The sequence below is a fragment of the Scyliorhinus torazame genome, chromosome 8, assembly GCF_047496885.1.
Source record: "Scyliorhinus torazame isolate Kashiwa2021f chromosome 8, sScyTor2.1, whole genome shotgun sequence".
Taxonomy (NCBI): Eukaryota; Metazoa; Chordata; class Chondrichthyes; order Carcharhiniformes; family Scyliorhinidae; genus Scyliorhinus; species Scyliorhinus torazame.
The window spans coordinates 242,204,128-242,231,981 of NC_092714.1; the positions used below are offsets into that span (position 1 = coordinate 242,204,128).

General features: G+C 45.3%; 1 protein-coding gene across 7 annotated transcripts in view; it reads right to left on the minus strand.

The window, feature by feature from the left end:
* arhgap40 (Rho GTPase activating protein 40) overlaps window positions 1-27,854 on the minus strand; it is a 176,121-nt gene that overhangs the window by 51,981 nt on the left and 96,286 nt on the right. For 4 of the 7 annotated variants that reach the window (XM_072515019.1, XM_072515018.1, XM_072515017.1 and 1 more), the window contains 2 exons: window positions 24,558-24,740; window positions 5,582-5,775 (listed from right to left, as the gene is read on the minus strand). In XM_072515019.1, coding sequence (XP_072371120.1) covers window positions 5,582-5,775; window positions 24,558-24,740 — 377 coding nt within the window. The remainder of the gene's footprint in view (window positions 1-5,581; window positions 5,776-24,557; window positions 24,741-27,854) is intronic. The other 3 variants (XM_072515020.1, XM_072515022.1, XM_072515023.1) reach the window with 1 other exon arrangement.

Sequence of the window (27,854 nt, forward strand, 5' to 3'; positions counted from 1 at the left end):
GTAGTCACTAAGGCACATTGCCTGGTTCTTCTTTGGCACTGGTATGATGGCTGTCTTCTTGAAGCAGGTGGTGACCTTGGAGTGGAGTAAGGACAGGTTGAAGATGTTCGCGAACACCTCTGCCAGCTGGTCTGTGCAGGCTCTGAGTACACGACCAGGGATCCTGTCCGGGCCCGTCGCCTTCCGAGGGTTCACTTTCAGGAAGACCGATCTGACTTCGGAAGCTGTGATGGTGGGTATGGGTGAGTTATGGGCTGCTGGGGCACTCAACAGCGGATTGTTGGTTACCTGCTCGAACCGAGATAGAATTCATTGAGTTCATCGGGGAGGGGTGCGCTGCTGCTGGAGATACTGCTTGGCTTCACTTTGTAGCCCGTTATGTTGTTTAGTCCTTGCCACAACCGCCGAGAGTCTGTAAGTGACTCTAGCTTGGTTTGATATTCTCTCTTGGCATCTTGGATGGCTTTGCGGAGGTCGTACCTGGATTTCTTGTATAGATCAGGGTCATCTGACTTGAACGCCTCAGACCTGTCCTTCAGTAGGGGGTCAATCTCGCGATTGAGCCATGGTTTCCAGTTGGGGAACGTACATACTGCTTTCTTTGGCACGCAGTCGTCCACACATTTGCTAAAGAAGTCTGTGACGGTGGTGGCATACCCATTTAAGTTGGTCGCTGAGTTCTTAAATATGGACCAGTCCACTGTCTCTAAGAAGTCACGCAAGAGCTCTTTTTTTTCTCGGACCAGCACTGCACAACCTTCTTAGCTGGATTTTCCCGCTTGAATTTCTGCTTGTACGCCGGGAAAAGGAGCACCGTCTTATTTCCCAAAGTGCGGTCGGGGGATGGAACGGTAGGCACCCTTGATTTTTGAGTAGCAGTTGTCAAGAGTGTTGTCACCCCTGGTGGGACAGGAGATGTGCTGGTGGAATTTTGGCAGTACACTCTTGAGGTTGGCCTTGTTGAAGTCTCTGGCCTCGATGAAGAAGGCCTCTGGGTGTTCTGTTTCGTAGTTGTTTATAACTGTATACAGTTTGTCCAGCGCCTTCCTCACTTCTGCCTGGGGTGGGATGTAGACCGCTGTGATAATGGCTGAAGTGAACTCACGTGGAAGATAGTATGAGCAGCACTTCACGGTCAAGTATTTCAGGTCGGAGAGCTGTAGGTCGCCAGGGTCGCCACATCCAAGCACCAGGAGGGATTGATGAGGAGGCAAACCCCTCCACCTTTTGCTTTGCCTGATGACGCGGTGCGGTCCGCCCGGTAAATTGAGAAGCCTTCAGGTTGTATGGCACAGTCCGGTGAGTTCCGGTATGGACCAGTACTAAACAGTGCTCGGCTTCGGCCTCCCTGGAGAGGCCGGTAGGTCCTGGGAGGCTGGTAGATACCAGGTAAGCTTGCCCAAGTAGGTTTAAAACCTACATAGGCACACGGCGTATGGTCACACCCATTTTGGGCAGGGTTCTGATTCTGATGCCTCACAAGATCTGGGTAGGTCCCTCAAGGCGTGAAGGCTATCGGTAAGCCCGCAGATTACCGCCCGCTCTTGTCCGAGCGCAACACGGCCAGTAGATCGCGTCCATTGTAAGATCATAAGACATTGGAGCACAATTAGGCCACTCGGCCTGCTTGCCATTCAATCCGAGCTGATATTTTTCTCATGCCCATTCTCCTGCCTTCTCCCCATAACTCCTGATCCCTTTATTAATCAAGAACCTATCCATCTCTGACTTAAAGACACTCAGTTATTTGGCCTCCTCAGCCTTCTGCAGCAAAGAGTTCCACAGATTCACCACCCTCTGGCTGAAGAAATTCTTCCTCATCTCTGATTTACAGGATAGTCCCTTTAGTCTGAAATTTTGTCCTCTGGTTCTAGTTTTCCCGACCAGTGGAAACATCCTCTCCACGTCCACTCTATCCAGGCCTCGCACTATCCTGCAAGTTTCAATAAGATCCCCTCTCATCCTTCTAAACGCCAACGAATACTCACCCAGAATCCTCAATCTCTCCTCAAATGACAAGCTCTTCATTCCAGGGATCATTCTTGTGAACCTTCTCTGGACCCTTTCCAAGGCCAGCACTTCTATCCTTGGATACGGGGTTACTGGGTCCAAAACTGCTCACAATTTTCCAAACGGGACCTGGCCAGAGCTTTGTACAGCCTCAGAAAGACATCCCTGCTCTTGTATTCTAGCCCTCTTGACATGAATGCTAACATTGCATTTGTCTTCCTAACTAATTTTTCCAAGTCCTGTTTTATCCCCTCGTCATTTTAAACACCTCAATCGGATCACTCCCATAGCAACAAGCTATTGATCATGGAAAGAGGAAGGTAAAAATATGATTTACAAATCTACACGGACTCATCTTAAACTTGATAAAGCAGAGAACCATTTTCTGCTCGTCACACATGAAACTAAGATTTCCAGAATAAAAGATTTATCCATGCTATTCCCATCAATCACCATCACTGCAACAATTCAATAAATTAAGACCTTCCCCATAAGCAATTTTGATTGAGGACACAATCTATCTAAATGGGGACAGAGATTAGCCGGGTGTTTCCAGTGCTCGGGTGCCAGGCTGGCAGTGCCAGGGTACCACCCAGCGCATAGCGTACTGGGGTCCTCCAATCCACAAGTGTGTTCTATCCCTGTTTGTGAACATCACTCACTAGAGGTGTCCAAGGCGAAGGTGTCAGATCCCATGCCTTGGGTAGATCTCAGGAACGCATATTAGGGTGAGACTAGCTGTCTCACTAATATGCAGATTTGCCAAAACGTGACCCACCCACAATGGGTGGGATTCACATCACAACATCTCGTGAGCGCGCGTTAGGTCTTGCGAGACATGGCGAGCCGGATAGATCCCAGCAGTGGGATCTCCCAGCATCTAGCGGTTGCGTTGAAGCATGCTGCTTTTCGAGCGCAACGTGAGCGGTATATTCTGCCTCATCTTTTTTAATCAAATTTTTTAAACTTAGATTTGACTTGGATATGTTATGTCACAGATTCTAAAGGTTTAATTCACAAGTTTAGCTTTAGTACAGAGCGATTCACCACGATTCTAAGTTTGTGGGATAGAAATCTGAAATCATGACTCAAGCAGAACAAAATAAGTCGTGATTCCCTTTGTGGTCTGAATCACATTAGTATTCGGTTGGGTTCTGACTCTAATTATGACTTGCATTTATATTATAATTGTAGCATCAGTGCAAAGTGAACTACTTCATACTAACGCCATAAAAACAATGTTTAATGCATTCAGGATTATATCATAGCTGCTTTGAATTAATTTGCAATGTCACACAAAGTTTCAGAAATCCAGGCATATATTGTCAAAATGTATAGTTATGTAAATAGTTTTTTTTAAACCTGCAAAACACGGCAGATTTTCTGATGTGATACATTTTCAGTAATGACAGCCAGTTAGCCTGGAAATGATTATGAATCCATTATCTGACAAATCTGTAAACATTCATGGTAAATTCCTCTCTTCATGTTTAACACATTTATTTGGAATCCTTTAAAATAGCAGAGAAAGAAATTTGATGTGGGTCCATTAATCAATCATTCATGTATTAGCATCACTCAGTCTTTTCCAAGCTAATAATTCTGTTACAAACTTTAGACAAGGCCAGTAATACATTATTAAAGAAATTCCATTTTTTTTGTATTAATTTAGAGGATGTGGGCGTCACTGGCGAGGCCAGCATTTACTGTCCATCCCTATTTGCTCTCGGGAAGGTGGTGCAAATGGTCTTCTTGAACCACCGCAGTTTTGATGGTACAGGTACACCTATAGTGCTGTTAGGGAGAGAGTTTCAGGATTTTGACCCAGCGGCAGTGAAGGAACAGCAATATACTTCCAAGTCAGGATGGTGAGTGGCGTGGGTGGGTGGAATTCCAGGTGGTGCTGTTCCCACGTATTTACTGCTCCTGATCTTCAAGATGGTAGCCATCATGGGTTTGAAAGGTGTTGCCTAAGGAGCCTTGGTGCATCTTGTAGATGGTACAGTGCTGGCACTGTGTCGGTGGTAGGGGGAGTCAATAAAGCAGGCTACTTTGTCCTGGTTGGTTTTGAGCTTCTTGAGTGTTGTTGGTGCTGCACTCATCCAGGCAAGTGGAGGAAATTCCATCACACTTCTGACTTGTGCCTTGCAGATGGCCGATAGGCTTTAGGGAGTCAGGAAGTGAGTTACTCGCTGCAGGATTCTAATCTCTGACCTGCTCTTGTAGCCACAGTATTTATACGGCACGTCCAGTTCAGTTTCTGGTCAATGGTAACACCCCCAGGGTGTTGATAGTGGGGGATTCAGTGCTGGCAATGCCATTGAATGTCATGGGCGCTGGTTATTTTGTCTCTTGTTGAAGATGCTCATTGACTGGTACTTGGGTAGCATAAATGTTATTTGCCACTCGTCAGCCCAAGCCTAGATATTGTCTAGGTCTTGCTATAATAATCATAATAATAACCAAAGAGAAAATGCTGGAAAATCTCAGCAGGTGTGGCAGCATCTGTAGGGAGAGAAAAGAGCTAACATTTCGAGTCCAGATGACCCTTTGTCAAAGATTTTCCAGCATTTCCTCTTTGGTTTCAGATTCCAGCATCAGCAGTAATTTGCTTTTATCATAATAATCTTTATTATTGTCACAAGTAGGCTTACATTAACAGTGCAATGAAGTTACTGTGAAATCCCCTAGTCACCACACTCCAGCGCCTGTTCGGGTACACTGAGGGAGATTTCAGAATGTCAAAACTGCCGAACACTTACCCCTTTTCAATTAGGGGCGGTTTCAAATAATACAAGCTTCACTCACAGATTCCATCACACTTTTATGAACTGTAAGAGAAAACTGTTCCAAGGATAGACACAGAGGACATATACAATTAAAACTATTTCTCTGGAATGGATTTTGGAATCAGAAACTGCTGATTACATATCTGGAATTATGAAACAGTCCTTCAAAATGTTTTGATGCGTGCTAATTGAACTGAAACCTCAATTTTTTTTTTCTCCACTGATTCTGCCTGACCTGTTGAATGCTTACAGCATTTCCTGTTTCTTGTGTAGGGGTGGGGTTGTTTTATGTTTTAACTTCTAAATGTTCTACAGCTGTTGATTGACCCTTACTCCTGGAAAGTTTCCAAGTAGAAATCAGGGAATCCATCTATAAATTCAAAATAGCTAGAACTGAGAAAATTGCTTCAGGCCAAGGTTGGGAACTTGGGCCCGCTGAAGATATCTAGGAATTTTACAGGAATCTAAAGAGAATCCAGGCCCATGAGAAAAAAATCCTTTCCAAACTTCATTATTCTTAAATGAAATGCAAAGGAGTCTCATTGTGGTACAAAGTCCCACTCCTGCTTTACTATCGTATATCCAATTAATCACATCTTCTGCACGTTTCTCACAGACATTAAATGTAAAAGGCGGGTTATTGGACTAACCACTGGACAAGCCAATCATGTGGTGCAAACAACATTACACTGCAACATTTTGTACTCCAAATTTGATATTCTATATGCCCTGTCTGTCTTATTCTTGGGCATCAAAAGATACCTAACTTTCTTGTGGCTTACCATCTACTGTTTTTACATCAACATTTTCATCGGACTCAGTCCCGCAGCTTTCCTTTATGTTCTCTACTTCAGTCCAGAAGTCATCCAGTGACAAGTTGTCCAAAGAATCCTGAGAACTGGAGCAATCTGAAGATAACTGCTCTTGGAAATGTTGTGACTGCATCTGGTTCATGATTGAAGGACTCGACTCCCTCCTAATGGGCACAGAAGAATAAAAACATGTTTTAGATCAAACTACTTAGATAAAGTACTTACGTAACCTTATTAATTATCTAGACATTTGTATCTAGAGCACAATTTCAAAATGGCACAAAACTTGGAAGCACAGTGACGAGGATAATATAGAACTTCAAAAGGACAGAAGCAATTTGGCGGACAAGTGGCAGATAAGGTTCAATGCAGAGAAATGGGAAGTGATTCATTTTGGTGCAAAGATCATGGAGAGACAATAGAAATAATGGGTACAATTCCAAATGAGGTGCAGGAGCAGAGGGACCTGGCTGTGTATGTGCATAAGTCACTAAAGGTGGCAGCGTAGATTGAGAGCATACTACCTATGACTTAATAGAGGAATAAAGTGCCAGAGCAAGGTCAAGGTGACCACGGGTTCAACATCAGCTGCAGTACTGTGTCCAGTTCAGGGTTCCGCACTTTAAGGTGTGGACTGCAGAAAAGATTCACAAGAATAGCTTCAAGGGAAGGGACTTTAGGTACGAAGATAGATTGAAGAAGTTGGGACTGTGAGGCTTGTTGATAGAGATATTCAAAATCATGAGGGATATGGACAGTGTAGACAGGGAAAGACGGATCCATCTCGTGAAAGGGTTGAGACGAGAGGGCACAGATTTAATCTAACTGGCAGAAGAAGCAAAAGCAACACAAGGAAAATCTTTTTCACGCAGCTAGACAAAGCCTGCATTGACTGAGATTGTGGTTGAGACAAGTTCAATCAAGGAGTTTACAGGGGAATCAGACTGTTATCGAAGGGTGTGCAAGGTTACGGGGAGAAGGCAGGGAAAATGGAACTAGGTGAATTGCTCATTTGCAGAGCCTGCGCAGAAATGATGGATGAATCTTTCTGTGCTGTAACAATTCTGTGATATTGACATAATGCTTACTTTAATAGTGAGACAAAAATAGTAAATAATCTACTTCTGATTTATTTTGCATGGAATAGAATTTAAACTTCCACTATTGCCATTTAGAGAGTTGCTTACCATCAAAGTGATGGAATGGTTTGGAAATAAATGCATCCGATAGAACACAATTTTTAACATGAACTAAAAAGTTAGTAAATTTTGGTTAATTTATATAATTCAGTCATAGCTTATTCTATACAGTTAATTCATTGTCCTTCCAATTTACATTTTGTTCTATTGAACCAAATAAAGAAATTTCAGATCATTTCATTCACAAATTCTTTCAGTCAATGCGTTCCAACATTCTATAGCATTGTTACTGCACCACACCACCATAATTGTAACAATTCCCTGCTCCCTTATTCTAATTAAATATTGCTTCACATCTTGCTGACCTTCCTAATGTTTGTACTGGAGGTAACCGAATGCTTGGCATTGCCTCTCTCAGTTACACATCTGTAGCAGTGAGTCAAATACCTTGAATGTTCAACCTCTGGAAGTTAAGCAACTGACACAACCCATATCCACTAAGCACAGCTCCTCTAACCCAAAGTGGTATTGACACAGTCATGGTAAAACCTGCACTCTAATCCAGCTTGCTCATGTCTTTGCTGAAGGAAAGCTTTTTGGTGTATAAACGCAGGCCCCAGTTCTATCCCTCACTTGCTGGCTATCTGTGGTCGAACAGAGATAGCCCACAAATCAAGTTTTTTCTTTTCACAAAATTATATTAAAAAATGCACAACCTCACACTTTTAAAATAAAATGACAAAGCTCAGATTGAAATGACTCAACGATACACCAACCGGTCACTCTCGACATGGGGAAAACGGTGCAAACGCTGGAAATCTGAAATAACAGGAAATTCTGGAAATACTCAACAGTGGAGAGAGAACATTTTTTTTTTGAAATTTAGAGTACCCAATTAATTTGTTCAAATCAAGGGGCAATTTAGCGTGGCCAATCCACCTACCCCGCATATCTTTGGGTTGTGGGGGGGAACCCACGCAGACACGGGGAGAATGTGCAAACTCCGTGGAGGGAGAACATTTAAAGACTGTGATGTTTCATCAGAACTGGGAGCACCTGCTAATAAGAAACCCCCAGTCCCATCCTTACGAGGGAGGTTGCAAACCTGAACGGATTTGCTCGACAGTCTTAATGAGGTGTGGGAAAGCTGTGCAATCCAATTTAATCACTCATCCATCACTGAATTTCAGTGAACTCAGTGGGTATTTCAGAGAAGTGTAAAAGTAACAGGGTCGTGATAGTGGGGTTTTCAACTTTCCCAACATTAACTGGGGTAGCCATAGTGTGAAGAGTTTAGAGGCAGGAGAATTCTTAAAATGCATCCAGGAGACCTTTCTAAGCCAGTACATAGAGAGAGGGAGGTCCTGCACTTAATTTTGTGTAACAAAGCCAGGCAAATAGTTGAAGTATCAGTGGGGGAGTACTTTGCTGAAAGCGATCATAACTGCGTTAGATTCAAGGTTGTAATGGAAAAGGTCAATGACAGGCCTGAAATCAAATTTCTAAACTGGGGAAAGATCAGATATGATATGGCAGAGTGGACTGGGAGCAGACACTTTTAAGCAAATCTGTGACAGAACAGTGACAAATTTAAGGAGTTCTTTGATGAGGTGACACAGGCAGTGGATGAAGGTAGTGCTGTGGATGTTGTATATTTGGACTTTCAGAAAGCATTTGATACAGTGTCAGGTTGGTTAGCAAATTAAAAATGTTTGGGATTGATGGGTCCTTGGCAGCATGGATTTGAAGTTGGCTAAGAAATAAGGAACGGTGGGTAGGTACACATGGGCATTTCTCAGGCTGGAGAAGAGTTGAAAGTGGTGCTCCCCAGGGCTCAGTGTTGGGACCCTTATTTTTTCTGATTTATATAAATGATTTAGAGGTGGATGTTGAGGGCAAATTTGCAGATGTGCTAAGCTAATCTCGCAGATTCTCTCAATAAATAATACCCTCCCCCATCGTCTTGAGATTAATGTTAAGGGCTTTCAGAAGGATCAGTACTTCAATATATCGCAGGAAAGGCAATATATTGGCAAGTCAGGATGGCACTGCCAGGTTGGCACCCAGGTGTCACGACAAGAGCGAGAGAGAGGGATGATACCTTATCAAGAAGATATCAAATGTTTAGAGTTGCTTTCCTGAAGGAGTTTTAAATCCGCTGGTTAGAAACTGGATCAGAACCGCAGGAAAATGACCAGTCCCATTCAAGTGAGATTAAGTGAGAGTGTGCTGGGCCATGCCCATGAAAGGGGTTTTGGTTTTATTGGATTTTGTATTGAATTGGAACAGCTAAGGAGGATTCATTAAGAGTTATATACATAGATTACTGTAGCTGTTTTTTTTTCATGTTTGCAATTGATAACAAATTTTTGCTACGTGTTTTATATACGTTAATAACATTCTTATAATAAACTTTGTTTTGATAAAAGTGCCCAGGAAATCTGATGAATCACACCTGAAGTGAGGGCTCTTGCGCTCATCCTAGCCCTCAATCACTCTTGATCCCTCTTCCATCATGCATAACTTTGTTAGAGACCGACCTTCCCTCTGTCATCCAACTTTCTCCCCCAGTCCCCTTTCACCCTTCTTAGGGCTGCCATGACCCGATCTCCCTCTTCTGGACAGCCATGTCCAAACCTCCCTGGCCAGTCACCACCATGCTCAATGTCTCCTCTCCCCATCCAAGAAAAGCAATTCCTGCTCAGTCTAAATTCAGCAGGAAGACTATCTCGTGACCTGCACTCCACCTTGAACCTGACATGAATCTGAAGGCACATGCCTCAAGATATAGGATGCTGCAGATGTCCTTCAGCAGATGGCAGGTAAATGGTGTACAATGCGCAAGAATGGCAAGCGATTACTGATGCAGATGGCAGGAGCCCTGCATATTACTGTCTACAGATCTGGTACACATTTTTTACATTATTAATTGAATGTATGTGATTTTGGAAAATATACCCCAATTATTTACAGATTTGGCAAGATATGTGAACCCTGGAAGCAGTTGAAATAAGAGGCCAGATCCAGTGGCTATAATAATATTGATGTGGAGATGCTGGTGTTGGATTGGGGTGAGCACAGTAAGAAGTCTTACAACACCAGGTTAAAGTCCAACAGGTTTGTTTCAAATCACTAGCTTTCGGAGCACTGCTCCTTCACCTGAGGAAGGAGTAGTGCTCTGAAAGCTCGTGATTTGAAACAAATCAGAATGGTTTCTACACTGAAAGGCTGGAAATTCATGCAACATCCAGTAGTTTAGAAAGTATGTACTGGAAGAAAAAGGAGTTAATGAAACTGTAGGGAGGATTGGAAATATTTAATCTATGTCTGCATTTAAAGACATGAAGCAGTTACAAGGAAAAGCAGTAGCAGAAAGAACATAAATGAGGAAGTGCACAGTGATCACAGCCTGAGATCTACAGGAAAGGCAGCCTCAAAGTTCAGCATCACTGGGATGGAAATCCTGCTTCAAGTCATGAGGAGAATGCATGAATTATTTGCACGCAGGGCAGGGAAGCGGTTAAACCTCAGTACCAATTCCAGCAGCCAGTGTCAGGGAAAAAAAGACACAACTTGGTCAGAATTAGCAATGTAAATGCATGCAGGTTCTTCGAAATATCACCTGATATATTGACATCTTGGCACAATCAATATATTGTCAATGTCTAATGTAGTGCCAGTATGGACACTGCAGAACCTGCCTAATTTTCATCCCATATGAAAAAACAAGATATGTTTGCATAGACAGATTTGGTGACTGGAAACAATGGCTTTTTGACTACGTTGCATGCCAGATCGAAATCAAAACCCCAGCATACAGCTACCAAAACCAAATGTTGCACTGAGAGTTTTGCATTCACTAAACAGGAAGCAGGCGATAAAAGTATTTATTTTGTATTCACAGAATAATTTTACATATTGGAATTCAAGATCAGTAATCGCTTTCCATTCATACGCATTGTACACCATTTACCTGGACGCTGCTCAACTACAGGAAGTACAGAAAGTAACTAAAAATAATCTTCTATATAAATCAGCATAGTAGCATAAAGTGGATTTTGACAGAATCACATTTCTTTATTATAATGACATTCAGTGGGGTACCCGTAATTTGCTCGGAGGAGCAAATATTCAACAATCTTTTCACGCTTACACAAGAAAATTAAAAGCAAGGGCTTCAAGTTCACTCATCCACCTGCCACAGGGTTTCTTATGATCTGACACATTCTAATAATTATTATTTTAAGTGAAAACTTGTAGCAAGCGTTATGCTGGTAAAGATTCATAGTTTCGTGGCTTTTAAAATGATTCAACCTTGGTCTCTCGGTTTTCTGATGCCTCACGGGGCCTTCGGTGGGTAAATTAAGCTATGGAGGGAGGTACTCTACCCTGGTGCACATAATACTTCAGGGCATTGCCAATGAGGCCTGAACAAAAGGTACATGGATAGATGCAGAAAAGCCTTTTATAATAACAGTATATATTTATGCAGCATCTTGAACATAATAAAACATTGCAAGATGCTTCATAGGAGTTTAATACTATGAAATATGACACCAAGCCACATGAAGAGATACTAGGTCAAACGGCCAAAAGCTTGGCCAAAGGGGAGGTTTTAAGGAGCATTTTAAAGGAGGAAAGTTAGGTAAAGAGGCCGAAAGATGCAGGTGAGCTCAGGGCAGACGCAGTGGATATTACAATGTTAGATAATTGAAAACAAGGATGAGAATTTTAAAATCAAGACCTTGCAAAATCAAGACCCCCAGGGTCTTTACAGCTGGGCCCTTAAAAAACAGGAATCCGCATTGCATGCTTTGCAGTTTGGGTCCACGTTCAAGTGGTTGCACTTCAGGTTCTCAGTTTCAATTTGGAGAAATAGATGTGCCCCTTGGACAGATTGGTAGGCTGAATACATAGGGGCTTTGAAGTAACCACCGGCAGTCTACACTCACAGATCAGTGGAAGTGTTAACCCGTAAACCCTGACAGTGGTATTAGCACAAGGGACAGGTCTGATGAAAGCAAAATTCTGCAGATGCTGGAGCTCTAAAATAAAAACAATGTGTTGGAAAAAGTCAGCAGGTCTGTCAGCATCTGTGGAGAGAGGAACAGAGTTAATGTTTCAAATCCATATGAGTCCTACAGAAATGTGATGGGTTTTAGGCTGTTGAAGGGGGGGGGGGGGGGGGGGAGGTCAGAAGTATCACAAGGAAGATCAGGGATGGGTTAGAGGGTAGAGGTGATTGAATACCAAAGATGCGATGGTGCAAAAGGCAAATGGAGTGATAATGGTTGTAGCAAGGAAGCAAAGCAAAGCCTACGTCCAGAGTAGGTGTGAACAGCAGAATAAAGGTTAGCTCAGCCTGAAAGCAAAGTCAGGATAAAAACTGGAACTTGGCAAAAGAAAATCAATCTGAAGTTGTTGAGCTCACTATGGAGTCCAAAGTCGCCAGCCCACCCTGCAGCCATGAAGCATTTGGCAGGGCCAGTGTGGGGCTTCTGCCCGTCACTGGGGAGGAAGTCATCCCTGAGGAGCTGCCGGCCAATTGCACTTGCCAGTAACTCCATCAGTCCTGGCAGCACTAAGCACGAATCATGGATGCTGCCAGGACTGCAAGCAGGCTCAAGGAAGTGGACCATAGTTAAGCCCAAAGTCTTGGGAAGCAGGGTTTGGGCAGGTCGGAAAGGGGGGGGGGTGCTCTATCTTAGGGGGGCTGACCCCAATCGGCAAAGGGCAGTCCTGTAAGATAAAAACCCACCCATCCCCTTTCCTTTGTATGCTTTGAAGATTTGTTTTTATATAATCGGGCTGTCCACTCCCATCTGACTCCCCATGGGACAGCATATTATCCGGATCAATTGGCTTGGTAACGGGATCAAAGAGGACCCTTAATTATTCATTTAAATATGGTGGGGAGGCTGCCGATTTCAGCACCTGCCAACTCTCCATATTATGGAGGTAAACAGGAGGGTGATATGATGGTCATCCACCCTGCTCTATGTGCCCGCCCACCATAAACATGCCCAGTGAGATACATAAAATGCAGCCTTGACACTGCTGCTGCTCATGCTCCCTGTCCTGTGGGCCAAATCAACACAGCCAAGTGCACATGTCAAAAGATATATTCAGCTCCATAAGAAAATGACCATACCTTTCACCTGTTCTCTATGTAAATTATCCTCATCAAAACAACTATGTCATTATTCAAGTGATACAATGCCGATATCGCAATCATATTTCTAGAAAATGATAACAAAATAATCAAATAACCAATGCAAATATGTTTAAAACTCAGCTGGACACACATTACAATTGGAGCATTAACAAGGTTTTCACAATGACTCGGCAGTTTGAAAAATCAAGTTCACAAGAGTCAACAGCCAACCTGCACTGATTGTATCATTATCATGGAAGGGGCAAAACAATCCCATCTCGTGGGGGGGGGGGGGGGGAGGGGGGGGGGGGGTGGAGGTGGAAATGGATAAGCTGAGACCCCAGCTCCTAAGCTTTATTAAAAATGAGCAACTGTGTACATCCAGTGAGAATAAGGTCAAGTTTCACTGCGATGCTCCTGTTTTTAATAATCGTGCTGATGCTCAATGACTGAGACCTCAAACATTTCTAGGTACTATCCATTCTGTACCAAGAAGTCAAAAGACTAGATCTCCCTCGGACCTGTCGCCAAAGAGGATTTTAGGACTATAACAGTAATCAGGTGCACCACCAGCATAGGCATGCTCCCTGATTAGGCCTTGCACCTGCAATTCATAAGACACACTGTTATTACGCTATGTTATCATCCTACCACCTCAAAAAAAAAAGCTTAATCAACTCCAAATGGTGCAGGAAGATAACCCCACCCAGTATTGTTCAGGTTTCTCCTGTGTGTTGGGCAACACCGTGGTTAGCACTGCTGCCTCACAGCACCAAGTACCAGGGCTCAATTCCGACCTTGGGTATCTGTCTGTATGACGTTTGTACATTCTCCACGTTCTGCATGGGTTTCCTCCAGGCGTTCCGGTTTCTGCCCACAGTCCAAATGTGTGCAGCTTAGGTGGATTGGCCATGATAAATTGCCCCTTTAAGGTTAGGTGGGGTTTTGGGGATAGGGCGGGTGTGCTTTAGTAGGGTGCTCTTTCAGAGGGTCAATGCAGACTTGATAGGCTGAATGGCCACCTTCTGCACTGTAGGGATTCTACAAGCGAGTTCAGCCACCTCAACCTTCTACAAATTATAGCAGTGAGTGTTTGACAACAAAGATCTCCACAGGTCAATGAAAGTCTGAATGTGCAGAACAATTAACGTCACCACACTGCTGTACTGCAGGGAGGCCTGGCCTGGGTGGCAGTGGCCAGAGCTCGAGAGAAATTCCATCAGCAATGCCTCCAGCACATCCTTCGGATTCAATGGGAGGACCATTGAACAAATGCTACTATCCTTCATGATGCCAACTCCACATTCAACAAAACTCCTGAAAAATCTACTTCAATGGACTAGTCACTATGCCCAGATAGCGGAAAACCACCTTCCCACCGACCTTGTTTCCTTAACAATCAAACGGTCAACATTCTGGGGAGGACAATGAAAACAATTCAAAGACACTCTGACATTCTCCATGGAGTGCAGCAGTATTGACATTAATGACTGGGTGGAGTTTGCTACCAATGATGCAAAATGGCAACAATTTGTCCATCAAGCTGAATCATGTTTTGAGTCAACATGTCTGAATGATGAGCCAGTGTGTTCAGCAGTAGACAAGTAAAGAAAGGAAAGCAAATTCTGCACTTTGGATCCTACTGCCTTGTTGCATATCTGGCCCCATAAGCCCAAAGATATCCAGGCCAAGAATTGACATGTTCAATCACATGAAGACCCATGGCAGAAACACGTGACCCCGAATAGACATCATCCTTGAATCAAGGGGCAGCTTATGATGACAGGAGAGTCTGCCATCCTGTCCTTGTGTCACACAGATTAGTGCACACACCCAGAACTAGAAAAAGGCTGCAAGGCCAAGTTCTAAAATTAGGAAAGGAACACTCGCTCTGCAGGCCAAGCGTGGATGCAATATCATTCTGCAGCTCTGTATGGTTCTAAGAAGTCTTGTAATGTGATATGCCATCAATTAAGACGGAGAACGCAGAGTGAATTAACTATGGCTTTAATTGACTTACAACAGAGCTGGCAGCGTGCCCCAGAATGAGGCAGTGTGAGAGGTCGCAGCTTATATACTCAGGCCCTAGGGGGAGGAGCCATGGGCAGAGCCAAAACCGTACAACAGGTAATATAGTGGCAATACTGTACAACACGTAATACTGTGGCAGCACAATACAACACAGTGGTTTCACCACATTCACCCGGCGGGGGTGAAGTGAACAAGTTGCGTCAGAGATGGAGTCTGATGGGGGCTTTAATTGTCTGCCGTGACTGCCTCAGTTCCGGCTGTGGTGTGGGTATCGTAGACGGCTAAAGCGTTGAGGCCTGCGTGTCCGGGAGCGACAGCTTCTGTGTTCTCAGGCGGGTGGGCAGCAACGGGGGAAGGGGGTGTAGGGTCGGGTAGTAGTGGAAAGGGGAGGAGTCTGGAGCGCCGATGACAGTCGCTGGGGAACATGCGGGTGCCAAATCCCGAAGGGAGACTGTATCCTCCCGCCCGTCATGGTGAGCCACGTAGGCGTACTGGGGATTCTCATGGAGAAGAAGGACCCTCTCTACCAGAGGATCCGACTTGTGAGTCCTCACATGTCATCGGAGGAGGACGGGCCCTGGAACCGTCAGCCAGGTCGGGAGCGAGACGCCGGAGGTGGACCTTCTGGGGAAGGCAAACACCCTCTCGTGAGGGTCACATTAGTAGCGGTGCAGAGAAGCGACTGGATGGATTGGAGCGCATTGCGAAGGACCTCCTGCCAGCGGGAGACCTCTAGACCGTAGGGCAAGAAGGACGGCCTTACAGATCGTCGTGTTCTCCCTCTCCACCTGTCCGTTCCCCCGGGGATTGTAGCTGGTAGTCCTGCTTGAGGCGATGCCCTTGCTAAGCAGGAACTGACGCAGCTCATCACTCATGAAGGAGGAACCCTGATCACGATGGATGTAAGTGGGGAAACCGAATAAGGTGAAGACACTGCTCAGGGCCTTGATGACTGTGGCAGAGGTCATGTCTGGGCATGGGATGGCGAAAGGGAAACGTGAGTACTCGTCAAGGATGTTGAGGAAGTACACGTTACGGTCAGTGGAGGGGAGGGGCCCTTTGAAATCAATGCTGAGGCGTTCAAAGGGGTGCGAGGCCTTTACCGGGCATGCTCTGTCTGGCCGATGGAAGTGTGGTTTGCACTCCATGCAGACCTGGCAGTCCCTGGTCATGGTCCTGACCGCTTCGATGGAGTAAGACAGGTTGCGGACCTTGATATAATGGAAAAGCCGGGTGACCCCCGGGTGACAGAGGTCATTGTGGAGGGCCCGCAGTCGGTCTACTTGTGCGCTGGCACAAGTACGGTGGGAAAGGGCATCTGGGGGCTCAATAAGCTTCCCAGGACGACACTGGATATCATAGTTGTAGGTGGAGAGTTCGATCCTCCACTTCAATATCTTATCATTCTTGATCTTGCCCCGCTGTGTGTCACTGAACATGAAGGCAACCGACCGTTGGTCAGTGAGGAGAGTGAATCGCCTGCCAGCCAGGTAATGCCTCCAATATCGCACAGCTTCCCCAATGGCTTGGGCTTCCTTTTCGACAGAGGAGTGCTGCATTTCGGATGCCTGGAGGGTACGGGAGAAGAAAGCCACGGGCCTTCCTGCCTAGTTGAGGGTAGCAGCCAGGGCAAAGTCAGACGCATCACACTCTACCTGGAACGGGATGGATTCGTTCACAGCGTGCATCGTGGCCTTGGCAATATCCGCCTTGATGCAGTCGTAGGCCAGGCGAGCCTCAGCCGTAAGGGGGAAAATGGTGGATTTGATGAGTGGGCGGGCCTTGGGGACCCACTGGGCATAATACAAGAACCCCAGGCATCGCTTCAGGGCCTAGGTGCAGTGCGGGGGGGGGGGGGGGGGGGGGGGGAGAAAAAGAGTTGCAGGAGTTGCAGTCGGGGTCAGGCCCTAGGACTCCGTTTTTCACGACGTAGCCAAGGATGGCTAGCCGGGTTGTGCGGAAAACGCATTTCTCCTTATTATATGTCAGATTAAGGAGCTGGGCAGCGTGGAGGAATTTCCTGAGGTTAGCATCGTGGTCCTGCTGATCATGGCGCAGATGGTGACATTATCCAGATACGGTAACGTGGCATGCAGCCTGTACTGGTCAACCATTCGGTCCATCGCTCGCAGGAAGACCGAGACCCCATTGGTAACGCCGAAGGGAACCCGGAGAAAGTGGTAGAGGCGGCCTCCTGCCTCAAAGGCAGTGTACTGGCGGTCCTCCGGCGGATAGGGAGCTGGTGGTACGCGGACTTCAGCTCCACGGTGGAGAAGACCCGGTACTGCGCAATCTGATTGACCATGTCAGATATGCGTGGGAGGGGGTACGCATCGAGCTGCGTGTACCGGTTGATGGTCTGACTGTAGTGGATGACCATCCGATGCTTCTCCCTAGTCTTGACGACCACCACTTTGAGCTCTCCAGGGGCTGTTACTGACCTCTATGATCCCTTCCCGCAGGACCGCTGAACCTCCGACCTGATGAAGGTTATGTCCCAAGCACTGTATCATCTGCTCTTAGTGGCGATGGGCTTACAGTCTGGGGTGAGGTTGGCGAAGAGCGAGGGAGGAGCGACCTTAAGGGTTGAGACGCTACAGAGGCTACAGATGGTAAGTGGGGGCAGGGGTCCATCGAACTTCAGGGTGATACTCTGGAGGTTGCACTGGAAGTCGAGACCCAGAAGAACTTCCGCGCAGAGGTGTGGGAAGACGTAGAGCCTAAAATTTTTGAAATCTACACCCCGTACCGTGAGAGTCACGGCACAGTACCAACGGATTTGCACGATATGCGACCCAGAGGCCAGGCAGATTCTCTAGGATGCGGGTAAAACGGGAAGGGAGTAGCGCCGTACCGTGTCTGGGTGTATGAAGCTATCTGTGCTCCCAGAGTCAAAATGGCAGGCCGTCTCGTGGCCGTTGATCCCTATCGCCATCATAGATTTTGCGAGGTGATGAGGCCGAGACTGGTCTAGGGTGATGGAGGCAGCCACGGGACAACGGGCTGGCTTTGGTCGGCGGGGGGGCCTTCGGACAGCGGGCGGGCCGGTCGAGAGCAGCAGAGGCCAGCTGACGGACGGGCGAGCCGGGGTTCCAGGAGGCGGCGGTGGACTTCGAAAATGGCATCGGAGATGCGGCGGTGGACTTCAAAAATGGAGTCGGAGATGTGGCGATGGACTTCAAAAATGGAGTCGGAGATGTGGCGATGGACTTCAAAAATGGAGTCGGCGATGCGGCGGTGGACTTCAAAAATGGAGTCGGAGATGTGGCGATGGACTTCAAAAATGGAGTCGGAGATGTGGCGATGGACTTCAAAAATGGAGTCGGAAAGACCTCCACGAGGGTGCTGCATGGTCGGAAGCATAGGCACCCATGTTATGGAAGGCCACCTCCAGCGATTCAGCAAGCTGCACCGTTTCCCGGAAGTTGAGTGTCTGCCTCTCTAGCAGGTGCTGGCGAATGCAGTGTGAGTCAATGCCGGCAACATAGGCGTCCCGGATCAGACGTTCGGTGTGCTTAGTAGGCGACACCGCCTCGCAGTTGCAGGCCCCGCCGAGCACCCGCAAAACATGCAGAAATTCTGCCAGTGACTCTTGCCGCGTGGCAAGGAGGTGCCTGGCAAACAGTCCGTTAACCCGTTTCACATACCGTCCTTTTAAGAGATTAATGGCTTCATCAAACGAGGCTGCGTCCCGGAAGATGAGAAAAATTTGTGGGCTCACCCGGGAGATGAGGACTCGCAACTTGTGCTCCTCGGTGACGGCGACGGCGGCAGAATTGATGAAAGATTCTAGACAGCGTAGCCAGTGTGCGAAGATGACATCGGTGTCAGCTGATTGGGGGTCTATCTGCAGGAGGTCCGGTTTGAGGCCCAGATCCATGTTAAACAGCTCTTTAATTTAATGTAAGCCAATTAAATTGATGTGCCATCAATTAAGACGGAGAACGCAAAGTGAATTAACTATGGTTTTAATTGACTTACAACAGAGCTGGCAGTGTGCCCCAGAATGAGGCAGTGTGAGAGGTCGCAGCTTATAAACCCAGGCCCTAGGGGGTGGAGCCACGGGCAGAGCCAAAACCGTACAACATTTCATATAGTGGCAATACTGTACAACACGTAATACTGTGGCAGCACAACACAACACAGTAGTTTCACCACATAATGAATAGCAACATTACAAGTACAGATAGATGTGATTAAATATTGTATCAATTGAACACTTTATTACTTTCGGGCCAGGGACAAATTTTGCAGCGAATTGATTTGGATTGCATGCCTCAACTTAGCGATTTTATCCATTAACTAATCTAGTCCTCCTGTTCAGCAGCCCAAACCCAGCACACAATTATTGCCACATACCAGCCTCCCAGAGTCAAACACCCAAGCACAGGTGAGAATCTTGTTGCAAGTCAAATAAGGTTATATTGATTAATCTGGCCCCGAAAAACTCACTGGCGTCAGTAGCAGGGGCCAGGTGGGCCACAGAGAGAATTGCCTACCATTTATACCCGGGTACTTGTTCAGATGCACAAGCCGCAAGTTTAAATTCAGGTGTCTGTGGACCTTTTGACAATGTAATCAGTTATAATCTTGCAAATATTCAAAGTGCAATATTTTGTCGATGTAATTCAGTCTGTGGTTGAAGGAGAACTCTTTAAAAATGCAACTGGGTGGTTCAGCCAAAGTGCAAACAGGCTAAACCCATCATGAGGGAAGAAACTGGGGTTCATTGATCTTAAAAGGTAAATAGTGATAAGGCTGGCTGAGATTTTAATTTCACCTGGAAAATAATAATTTCACATGAAAGTTATTGCATTCAATTAGGAACAAGCAAATTGGGACAGTGTAATGTTTCCACTGCTCGTATTAAATTTACATCATATTACAGTTATTACTTGACAATTACAGAGCATAAAATAATAAAATAAGAGTGCCAAAACACTGGTTACCATGCCAACAATTTGGCTAATGCCTCATCATCCTTTGCAAGCCCACAACTTGGGACATCACTTCTACATAAACAAGAGATACATTGCATGCATAAACATACAACAGAGAATAGCTGTCAATATTTTTTTTTCTTCAAATTTTTTTCCCAATTAAGGGGCAATTTAGCGTGGCCAATCCACCCACCCTGCACATCTTTGGGTTGTGGGGGCGAGACCCACGCAAACACGGGAAGAATATGCAAACTCCACACAGAGAGTGACCCGGGGCCGGGATCGAACCCAAGTCCTCTGCACCATCAGGCAGTAGTGCTAACCACTGCACCACCGGCTGCCCCAGCTCTAGTCATTATGTGTAACCAACATCATAGGAAGCATTCTTAAGGTTTAGTTTTTTATATTTCTGAGTTTATCAATGTTTTAACTCTTCAAAAATTAAAACATAGCCTCCCCTCAAATCAGTGGCCCACTGGGCAGTACCCGACACCCATTAGGATCTGTTTTTTTCTTAAAAGGAAGAATTAAAATAGTGCATTTTACAGCAAGCAGCTTCATCAGTTTTCAAATTGACTTCACCAATGCAACAAAATTTTGCTTACTTCATTTTACTCAAGTAGAGAGTCAGTTCGCATTACCCAAGATTGTAAATGAGTAAATGAGTTGCCGTGCCAGGAAAGTTCAGTATTCTGCTGGATTGTTTAGTCAAACTACAAATGTGTAATAAGTAATATACATAAGTTAATGAATAAAACTTCTGTAAAGCAGATTTTCATCTCCATTTTAACTCCAGAAGCTGTGTGTCCCGGTATTTTCATGCAGTGCTATTGTTTCTCTGCTACCTTGCTTACAGTTGCCCAAAGATGATACAGGAAAAATACATTCTCATGGGTTAAAGGGGTCATGAGTTTCAATTCAGCATTTTCCCCTCAACATATTTGGAACTAAATGAACCGTCATTGCAACAGCATTTTCCTGGAGCTTGAACAAAAAAGTATCAACATTCATCCTCCCAAGATCATAGTGTCCAATAAACAAACATTTCTCAAGACAGTTGGTTGCCCACTCAGAAATAATTTCAAAACTAAATGTAAAACAATTTACTAAAAATAACAGTTGGTATATTGTGATCCACTTAAATTAAGGAGATTCCACATTCCCAGTCAATAAATTGTTAATGAATCAAATGGATGAAACCTTCATGTAACCATCTATATCTTTATTACGAAGAAGAAATGCTGACCAGAATTGAACAGATGGTGCTGTTGAGTATCACAGTCTGTACTAAGAGATAAAAGAAACAGTTCGGCGATCTCAATATGTGTTCCAAAAGGGCATTTGACTTCAAAATTACAAACTTAGTAAGATTATTTTTAAAGCTCAAATATGAATTAAATTACTTCCATGTTATTAAGACCCAGGAAGCTAAGTGGCGAGGTGAGAGTTGGTTTTAATCAAGGTCACATAGGTCTGCCTGTGGCAGTGAACTATTGACACAGTATAGTCCTGGTGGGTCAATCAAGATGCCGGTCCCTGCCAGGGCCGGTCTTTATACAAGAGTTCTAATGAGGCCCAGCTGGGTGCCCACTCAGCAGGGAAGCTCATTCTTCACGTGTCCCTTGGAGAGATCAATCTGTGAATCCCCATGAGTCTCGTGGGGGTTATTACACATACAAATAACATCCAGAGGTTGCGGTCAGCATTAATAGCTTCCCACCTTGATATTCTTAGCCTTTTAAAATAATAATAATAAAATCCAAGCTATTGCCCTGTTTAAATCAACTTGATTCTGAAAGTGCATCCGAATAGTAGCCCAGGTTTACCTCTCAAAACAGTGGCAAGGCTCAGGTCAAATGCCGTTACTTATGTGGAAATTGAAAAGCAGCTTTAAGCACAGGACAGATGCATGGTTAAACTCTGTCATCAGCTTCACGAACATGACACCTTACTGCTTGCTTCATCACTGAAACACTGAAAAGGTACGAAGTTGCTGTATGTATGGTAAATATGAACTTTAACTGTTAACGACATATGACTGGAGTTTTTTTGAAGGGATGACAGAGGGGGATAATGAGGGCAATGTAATTGATCTGGTATGCATGGACTTCAGTGCCACACAACAGACTTGTAAGCAAAGTTATAGTTCATGGAATAAAAGGGACAGTAGCGGCACAAAATTGGCCGGGCTGAATGACAGCAAATAGAGGGTGGTGGTTAACAGATGTTTTTCAGCTAGAGAAAGGTTTATGGTGGAGTTCCCCAGGGGTCAGTGTTGGGACCTTTGCTTTTCCGGTTATAGATATAAATGCCCTAGACTTTGGTGTACAGGACACAATTCCAAAATTTGCAGATGATACAAAGCTTGGTAGTGGTGAACTGTGAGGATAGTATAGGACTTCAAAGGGGCATAGACAAGTTGGTGGAATGGGCAGAGGTGGCAGATGAAGTGATTTATTTTGATAGGAAGAACAAGAAGAAACAATATAAAATAAAGAGTAGTTCTAATGAGGATGTAGGAGCAGAGGAACCTGGTGTAGACGTGCATAAGACATTAAAGGTGGTAGGACAGGTTAGAGTCAGAGGGCTACAGCAAAGAAAAGGCCCTTCAGCCCATCGCATCTATGGTGGGAAAAAACAGCCTCCTAACTATTCTAATGGCATTTTCAAGCACTTGGCCCATAGGCTTGTATTCATCGGCATTGTAAATGCACTTCTAAATACTTCTTTAATATTACGAGGGTCTCGGAGGTTGAGAGTATCCTAGGCTTTATTAATAGAAGTGCAGAGTACAAGAGCAAGGAGGTTATGTAGAATTTCATAAGACACAGCTCAGCTGGAGTACTGCATCCATTTTGGCTCCACACATCAGAAATAATAATGGGAAGGCATTAGAGAGAGTGCAGAAAATGTTTACGAGAATGATTCCAGAGATGAGGAACTTCAGTTCTGAAGATCAATTGAAGAAGTCAGGATTGTTGTTCTTGGAGAAAAGGCCAAGAGGAGATTTGATGGAGGTATTCAAAACAATGAGGGCTCTGGACAGAGTAGACAGGGAGAAACTACTCCCACTCATGAAAAGATTGAGAATGAGAGGGCACAGATTTAAAGCAATTAGGAAAAAAAAAACACTACGGTTAAAAAAAAACTTTTCACACAGCAAGGCTTGGAATGCATTACTCACGTGCGTGGTGATGGCAAGTTTATTAAAGTCATTCAAAAAGGAATTAAGACGGTTATTGTAAAAGGAATAATGTGCAGGATTATGGGGAGAAGACGGGTGAATGGCTCATTCAGAAAGCCAGTGCAGGCATGATGGGTTAAATGACTTCCTTCTAAACTGCAACAATTACACACAATCAACATTTCTACTTCAAGTGTGGAGTCGCATTCCTTCTGGTGTTGCAAGAGATTTTTCAAAATGTCAAATTTAAAATTAAGAAATTATTCGAACTTTTTCTTTCTGTTTCTTCTTGTCTCTCTTAATCCAATTTTACAATCCCTTTATTTCTCTTTCTGTATCTGATTTGATAGTGAATTCGCCCAGACTCATTAAAATGCCCTTTTCAGTCTTTGAGCTTGGTTTGCCATTCTCATTGGGGGAAATCGTCATCCACTCATCAGCAAAGACATGTCAATCCAGTGCGGGCTTTATCAACCTGTCTCAAATCCAGAAGGCTACTTTGGACCATCACCAAAGCCCTTCAGTGTTCACCCCTTAGCCTTGACGACCAGTCATGGAATGTTTGGAAGAACTGCAACAGGATTCCGCAGCCCGAGGGATAAAATTATCCCCATAACCATGAACAATCGTCAACCTCAATAGAAACTGCGATTATAGTTCTGCTGCCTTCTCCACTGTTGGAAGATTAAAACATCCCCTGCATGAATTGTGGAGCTCCTAATCAGACCCTGGATCACATCTTCAAATATTGTTCTCAAAAGGAGATTCACGGGCAGCCTATCTACAAGATAGCTACGCTGTTATAGTCAAATCCTTGGTCTGGATAGCTGACTTCGATGTTGATATTTCATTCATTTTTATACTACGACCATAGGGAAAGAAGTCCTTGTGCTGCTTAATTCCACAATCTTTCAATATGATGAGTTACGGAGACACATGGTTGCTTGCCCCCATGCACTCAACTCCCAGATGCCTGGTTTCCCTCAGTGTCTTAAAAACCCAAATGTGCCAGGACAAGTGTAACTAACTGGCAATGCCATCAAATGCCCACTCCAGCGGTCAAGTGCAACGGAAAAGACTCCACTACTGAACAGCAGATAACACTAAACACTGTAAACCATTTGTATTGAAGCACTTGGAAAGCTGTGAGAACAAATAGAAAGCTATGGGAACAAATAGATAAACAATTTTATGCACGATTTAAACTTTGTTCCATAAAAATCTGTAACTGAAAGCCAAATAAAACAGAGCCCGAAACCTCCTTAAACAAGCAACGTTAAAGCTTTATACCTTCACCATGACTAAAGATTTCTTGACTTAATCCAGCTCCACACAAGAAGTTTCCAATTTGTTTAAATAATGGTACTACAATCTGTACTCAGACAGTGAATGGCAAAAAAGAAAAATCACATCTCTGGTGTCACCTCACCCAAGATATATGAAGTATAAATTTATGATAGCAAAGTTACATTTTGAAATGCACAAAGAAAAATTATACCTTTGGGCAAATTTGGAACCTGGGTAGCTGCGCACAGACACCGGCATCGAATTCGCGTACAATTTGGGTCGGGGGATACGGGAATAAGTTTTTGAAACGACGCCTGTTGTCTGGTCGCTCTCCATCGCGGCGACTGGCGAGTTTCCCCCTTTACAACGTCGTAAGACAAGCTGAAGGAAGAGACTTCGATAAAAGAAGAGACTTGTCAGTACACAGCAGCTCCCTGTCCTGAAGACGAATGAACTCAGGAGGAATGTGAAGCCCAACCCACTGCTAGTGACAGCGGTCAACAACCCCACCCCCCTCGCTCAGGCACGCAACATCCACCAAGATCTGAACCCGCCAGATTGCAGCCTGTTAAAATTGCGCCGCAACATCTTTTGCACCCTTTAAAACGCCAATCATTTTCACCTCATTTTCTTCCACTTTTTTTATTTAAACCGACCCGACTTAATTTTTCGCACCGAGTACGTTTTCAAAAGTAAAGAGCTGCTCTTGTTTTTATAAAAACGAGTGTCCCAACAAAATGTGGTGCGGTGCAGTTGGGTTGGACACGTTTTGCTTCATTCTTTCGCAGGAGTCAATCAGGAGATATGTAGCCCGTTGGCAATCGAATGTGAAATGTTTGTTATCGCTCCAATACTTTCATTATGTCCCCGCGACTTGGAAATGATCCAACGGAGAGGGAAGATAAAGAGGAAGTTAGTCTTTAATTTCACACTTATCTCAACTTCGTGGACAATATGGACAACATTTGGATCTTGGTGGGGTGGGTGTGGAGGGGATGTTTCCTCTTGTGGGTGAATCTGGAACCGGGGCTTTTGGACTAAGGGTTTTTTTTGGAACCGTCTCCCTCAACGGGCAGGGGAAGCTGAATCTTTGACATTCTTTTTTTTTAGAAAAGCAGAGCTAGATCGATTCATCACAGGCAAAGGGGTGAAAGATAATCAGGTGGAAATGTGAAGTTGAGGTTACTGTCAGATCAACCATGACCTTGTTGAATGGGGGAGCAGGTTCGAGGGGCCGAGTGGCCTACTCCTCCTAATTTGTATGTTTGCATGTTTTGTATTTATGTAACATAAGTTCCCATCTGAGGATGCATAATTAGAAATCTAATTAATATTCTTCATGTTGTATGAATGGGTGTTTCAGCTCAGCTGTTGTGGGCCAGGGTTTAGATAACCCCAAAGTGTATCATGGAGTTCCCCTGACCCACAACTTTTAATAGATTACGGTATGGGGAGCACATGGCCCACTCTAAAGGTGTGGTACAGCAGAAATGGAAAAGTATTTTTTATAAAGCAAAACAATGTTTATTCTATGAACTCAAGTTAACCTTTTTAAAACAGTGAACATCTTAGCAACCATTAATTCAAATACAACCCCCAAAGACTACAACACTAATGTTATAACCTGCCTACTGACGATTGGCTGGGGACTAATGATTATCCCACAATCCTATGGGAGTATGAACTTCCCCAATGAGGGGGGCGGAGAAACTCCTACTATAAATAAGCTGGCCAGTCCAGGAACCAGGAGGAAGGAGAAGGTAGCAAGGGAAGTTACTGCTACTACTATGTATATATTGTTATAGTAAATAAACTTTATTATTTTGTATCCTTAAAACTCGTGCTGGATTCTTCGGGGCCCTTACAAAACTGGCGACGAGGATGGGATTCGAACCCACGTGTGCAAAGCACAATGGATGAGGAGCCATGTCCGTGTCAGACTTGTAGGCGCCGACCCCGTCGCGGACGGCGGTCCTGGGGACGCCAGAGGCGCCGTCGTTCCGACCGAAACTGGGACCAGCCCAGGGGCCGTAACTGGGACCAGCCCAGAGGCCGTACCTTCCATGTGGATGAACCTGCGGCGACCACTCCTGAGGACGTGGAGACGGAGGACGACTGCCTGCAGCTGCATTGTGTGGCAGCTCCCCGTGTGGCCCCCATTAAGGTGACAGTACGGGTCAATGGCCACCCGCTGGAGATGGAGTTGGATACTGGCGCAGCGGTCTCCGTGATCGCCCAGAGGACATTCGACCGCATCAAGCAGGGTATACAGACCCTTACACTAACTGACTCACAGGCCAGGTTGGCCACCTACACGGGGGAACCACTGGACATTGCAGGAACTACAATGACCCCTGTTGTCTATGGACGCCAGGAGGGGCGTTTCCCACTCATCGTAGTGCGTGGCCATGGGCCCAGCCTGTTGGGTCGGGACTGGTTGCGCCATTTGCGGTTGCAATGGCAGCACATCCTCCAAACAGTTTCTGGAGGGTTGACTGAGGTGCTAGGACGATACCCAGAGGTATTCCAGCCTGGTCTGGGGAAAATAAAAGGGGCCGTAGCCCGTATCCAAGTTGAACCAGGAGCCACACCGCGCTATTTCCGGGCGCACCCAGTGCCTTACGCTTTGCTCGAGAAGGTAGAAGGGGAGCTCACTCGTTTGGAGAGTTTGGGTATTATCAGGCCTGTCCGTTTTGCTGACTGGGCAGCACCAATTGTGCCAGTAATGAAGCCAGGTGCCACAGTTCGCTTGTGTGGCGACTATAAACTTACAGTGAATACAGTTTCCCGACTCGACCGATACCCAATGCCTCGCATAGAGGATCTCTACGCGAAACTTGCAGGCGGACTCTCATTCACAAAATTAGATATGAGTCACGCCTACCTGCAGTTGGAGCTGGACCCTGCCTCCCGACCATATGTAACAATTAACACACACCAGGGCCTGTATGAATATACACTGTTGCCCTTTGGAGTATCCTCTGCCTGCGCAATTTTTCAACGTGTTATGGAGGGCATTTTGAGAGGTTTACCACGTGTGGCTGTCTACCTAGATGACGTGTTGATTACAGGGACGTCGGAGCAAGAGCATTTGGAAAATCTGGAGGCTGTCCTTAAACGCCTTTCGGAGGCTGGAGTCCGTTTACGTCACACAAAGTGCGTATTTCAGGCAAAAGAAGTAGTCTACCTAGGTTATCGGGTGGACCGCGAGAGTCTGCACCCCGTCGCAGAGAAGGTGCGTGCAATTCAACATGCCCCCACCCCGACTGACACTTTGCATCTTCGTTCTTTTCTCGGTCTCGTAAACTATTACGGGAAGTTCCTCTCCAATCTGGCAACTACGCTGGCCCCCTTACACCTGCTGCTAAAGAAAAATCACACCTGGGTTTGGGGTCAGCCGCAAGAAACCGCTTTCTGGCGGGTAAAGCAACAATTGTCGTTGTCTGGGTTACTAACCCACTATGATCCGGGAAAGCCTTTGCTCGTCACATGTGATGCATCCCCGTAT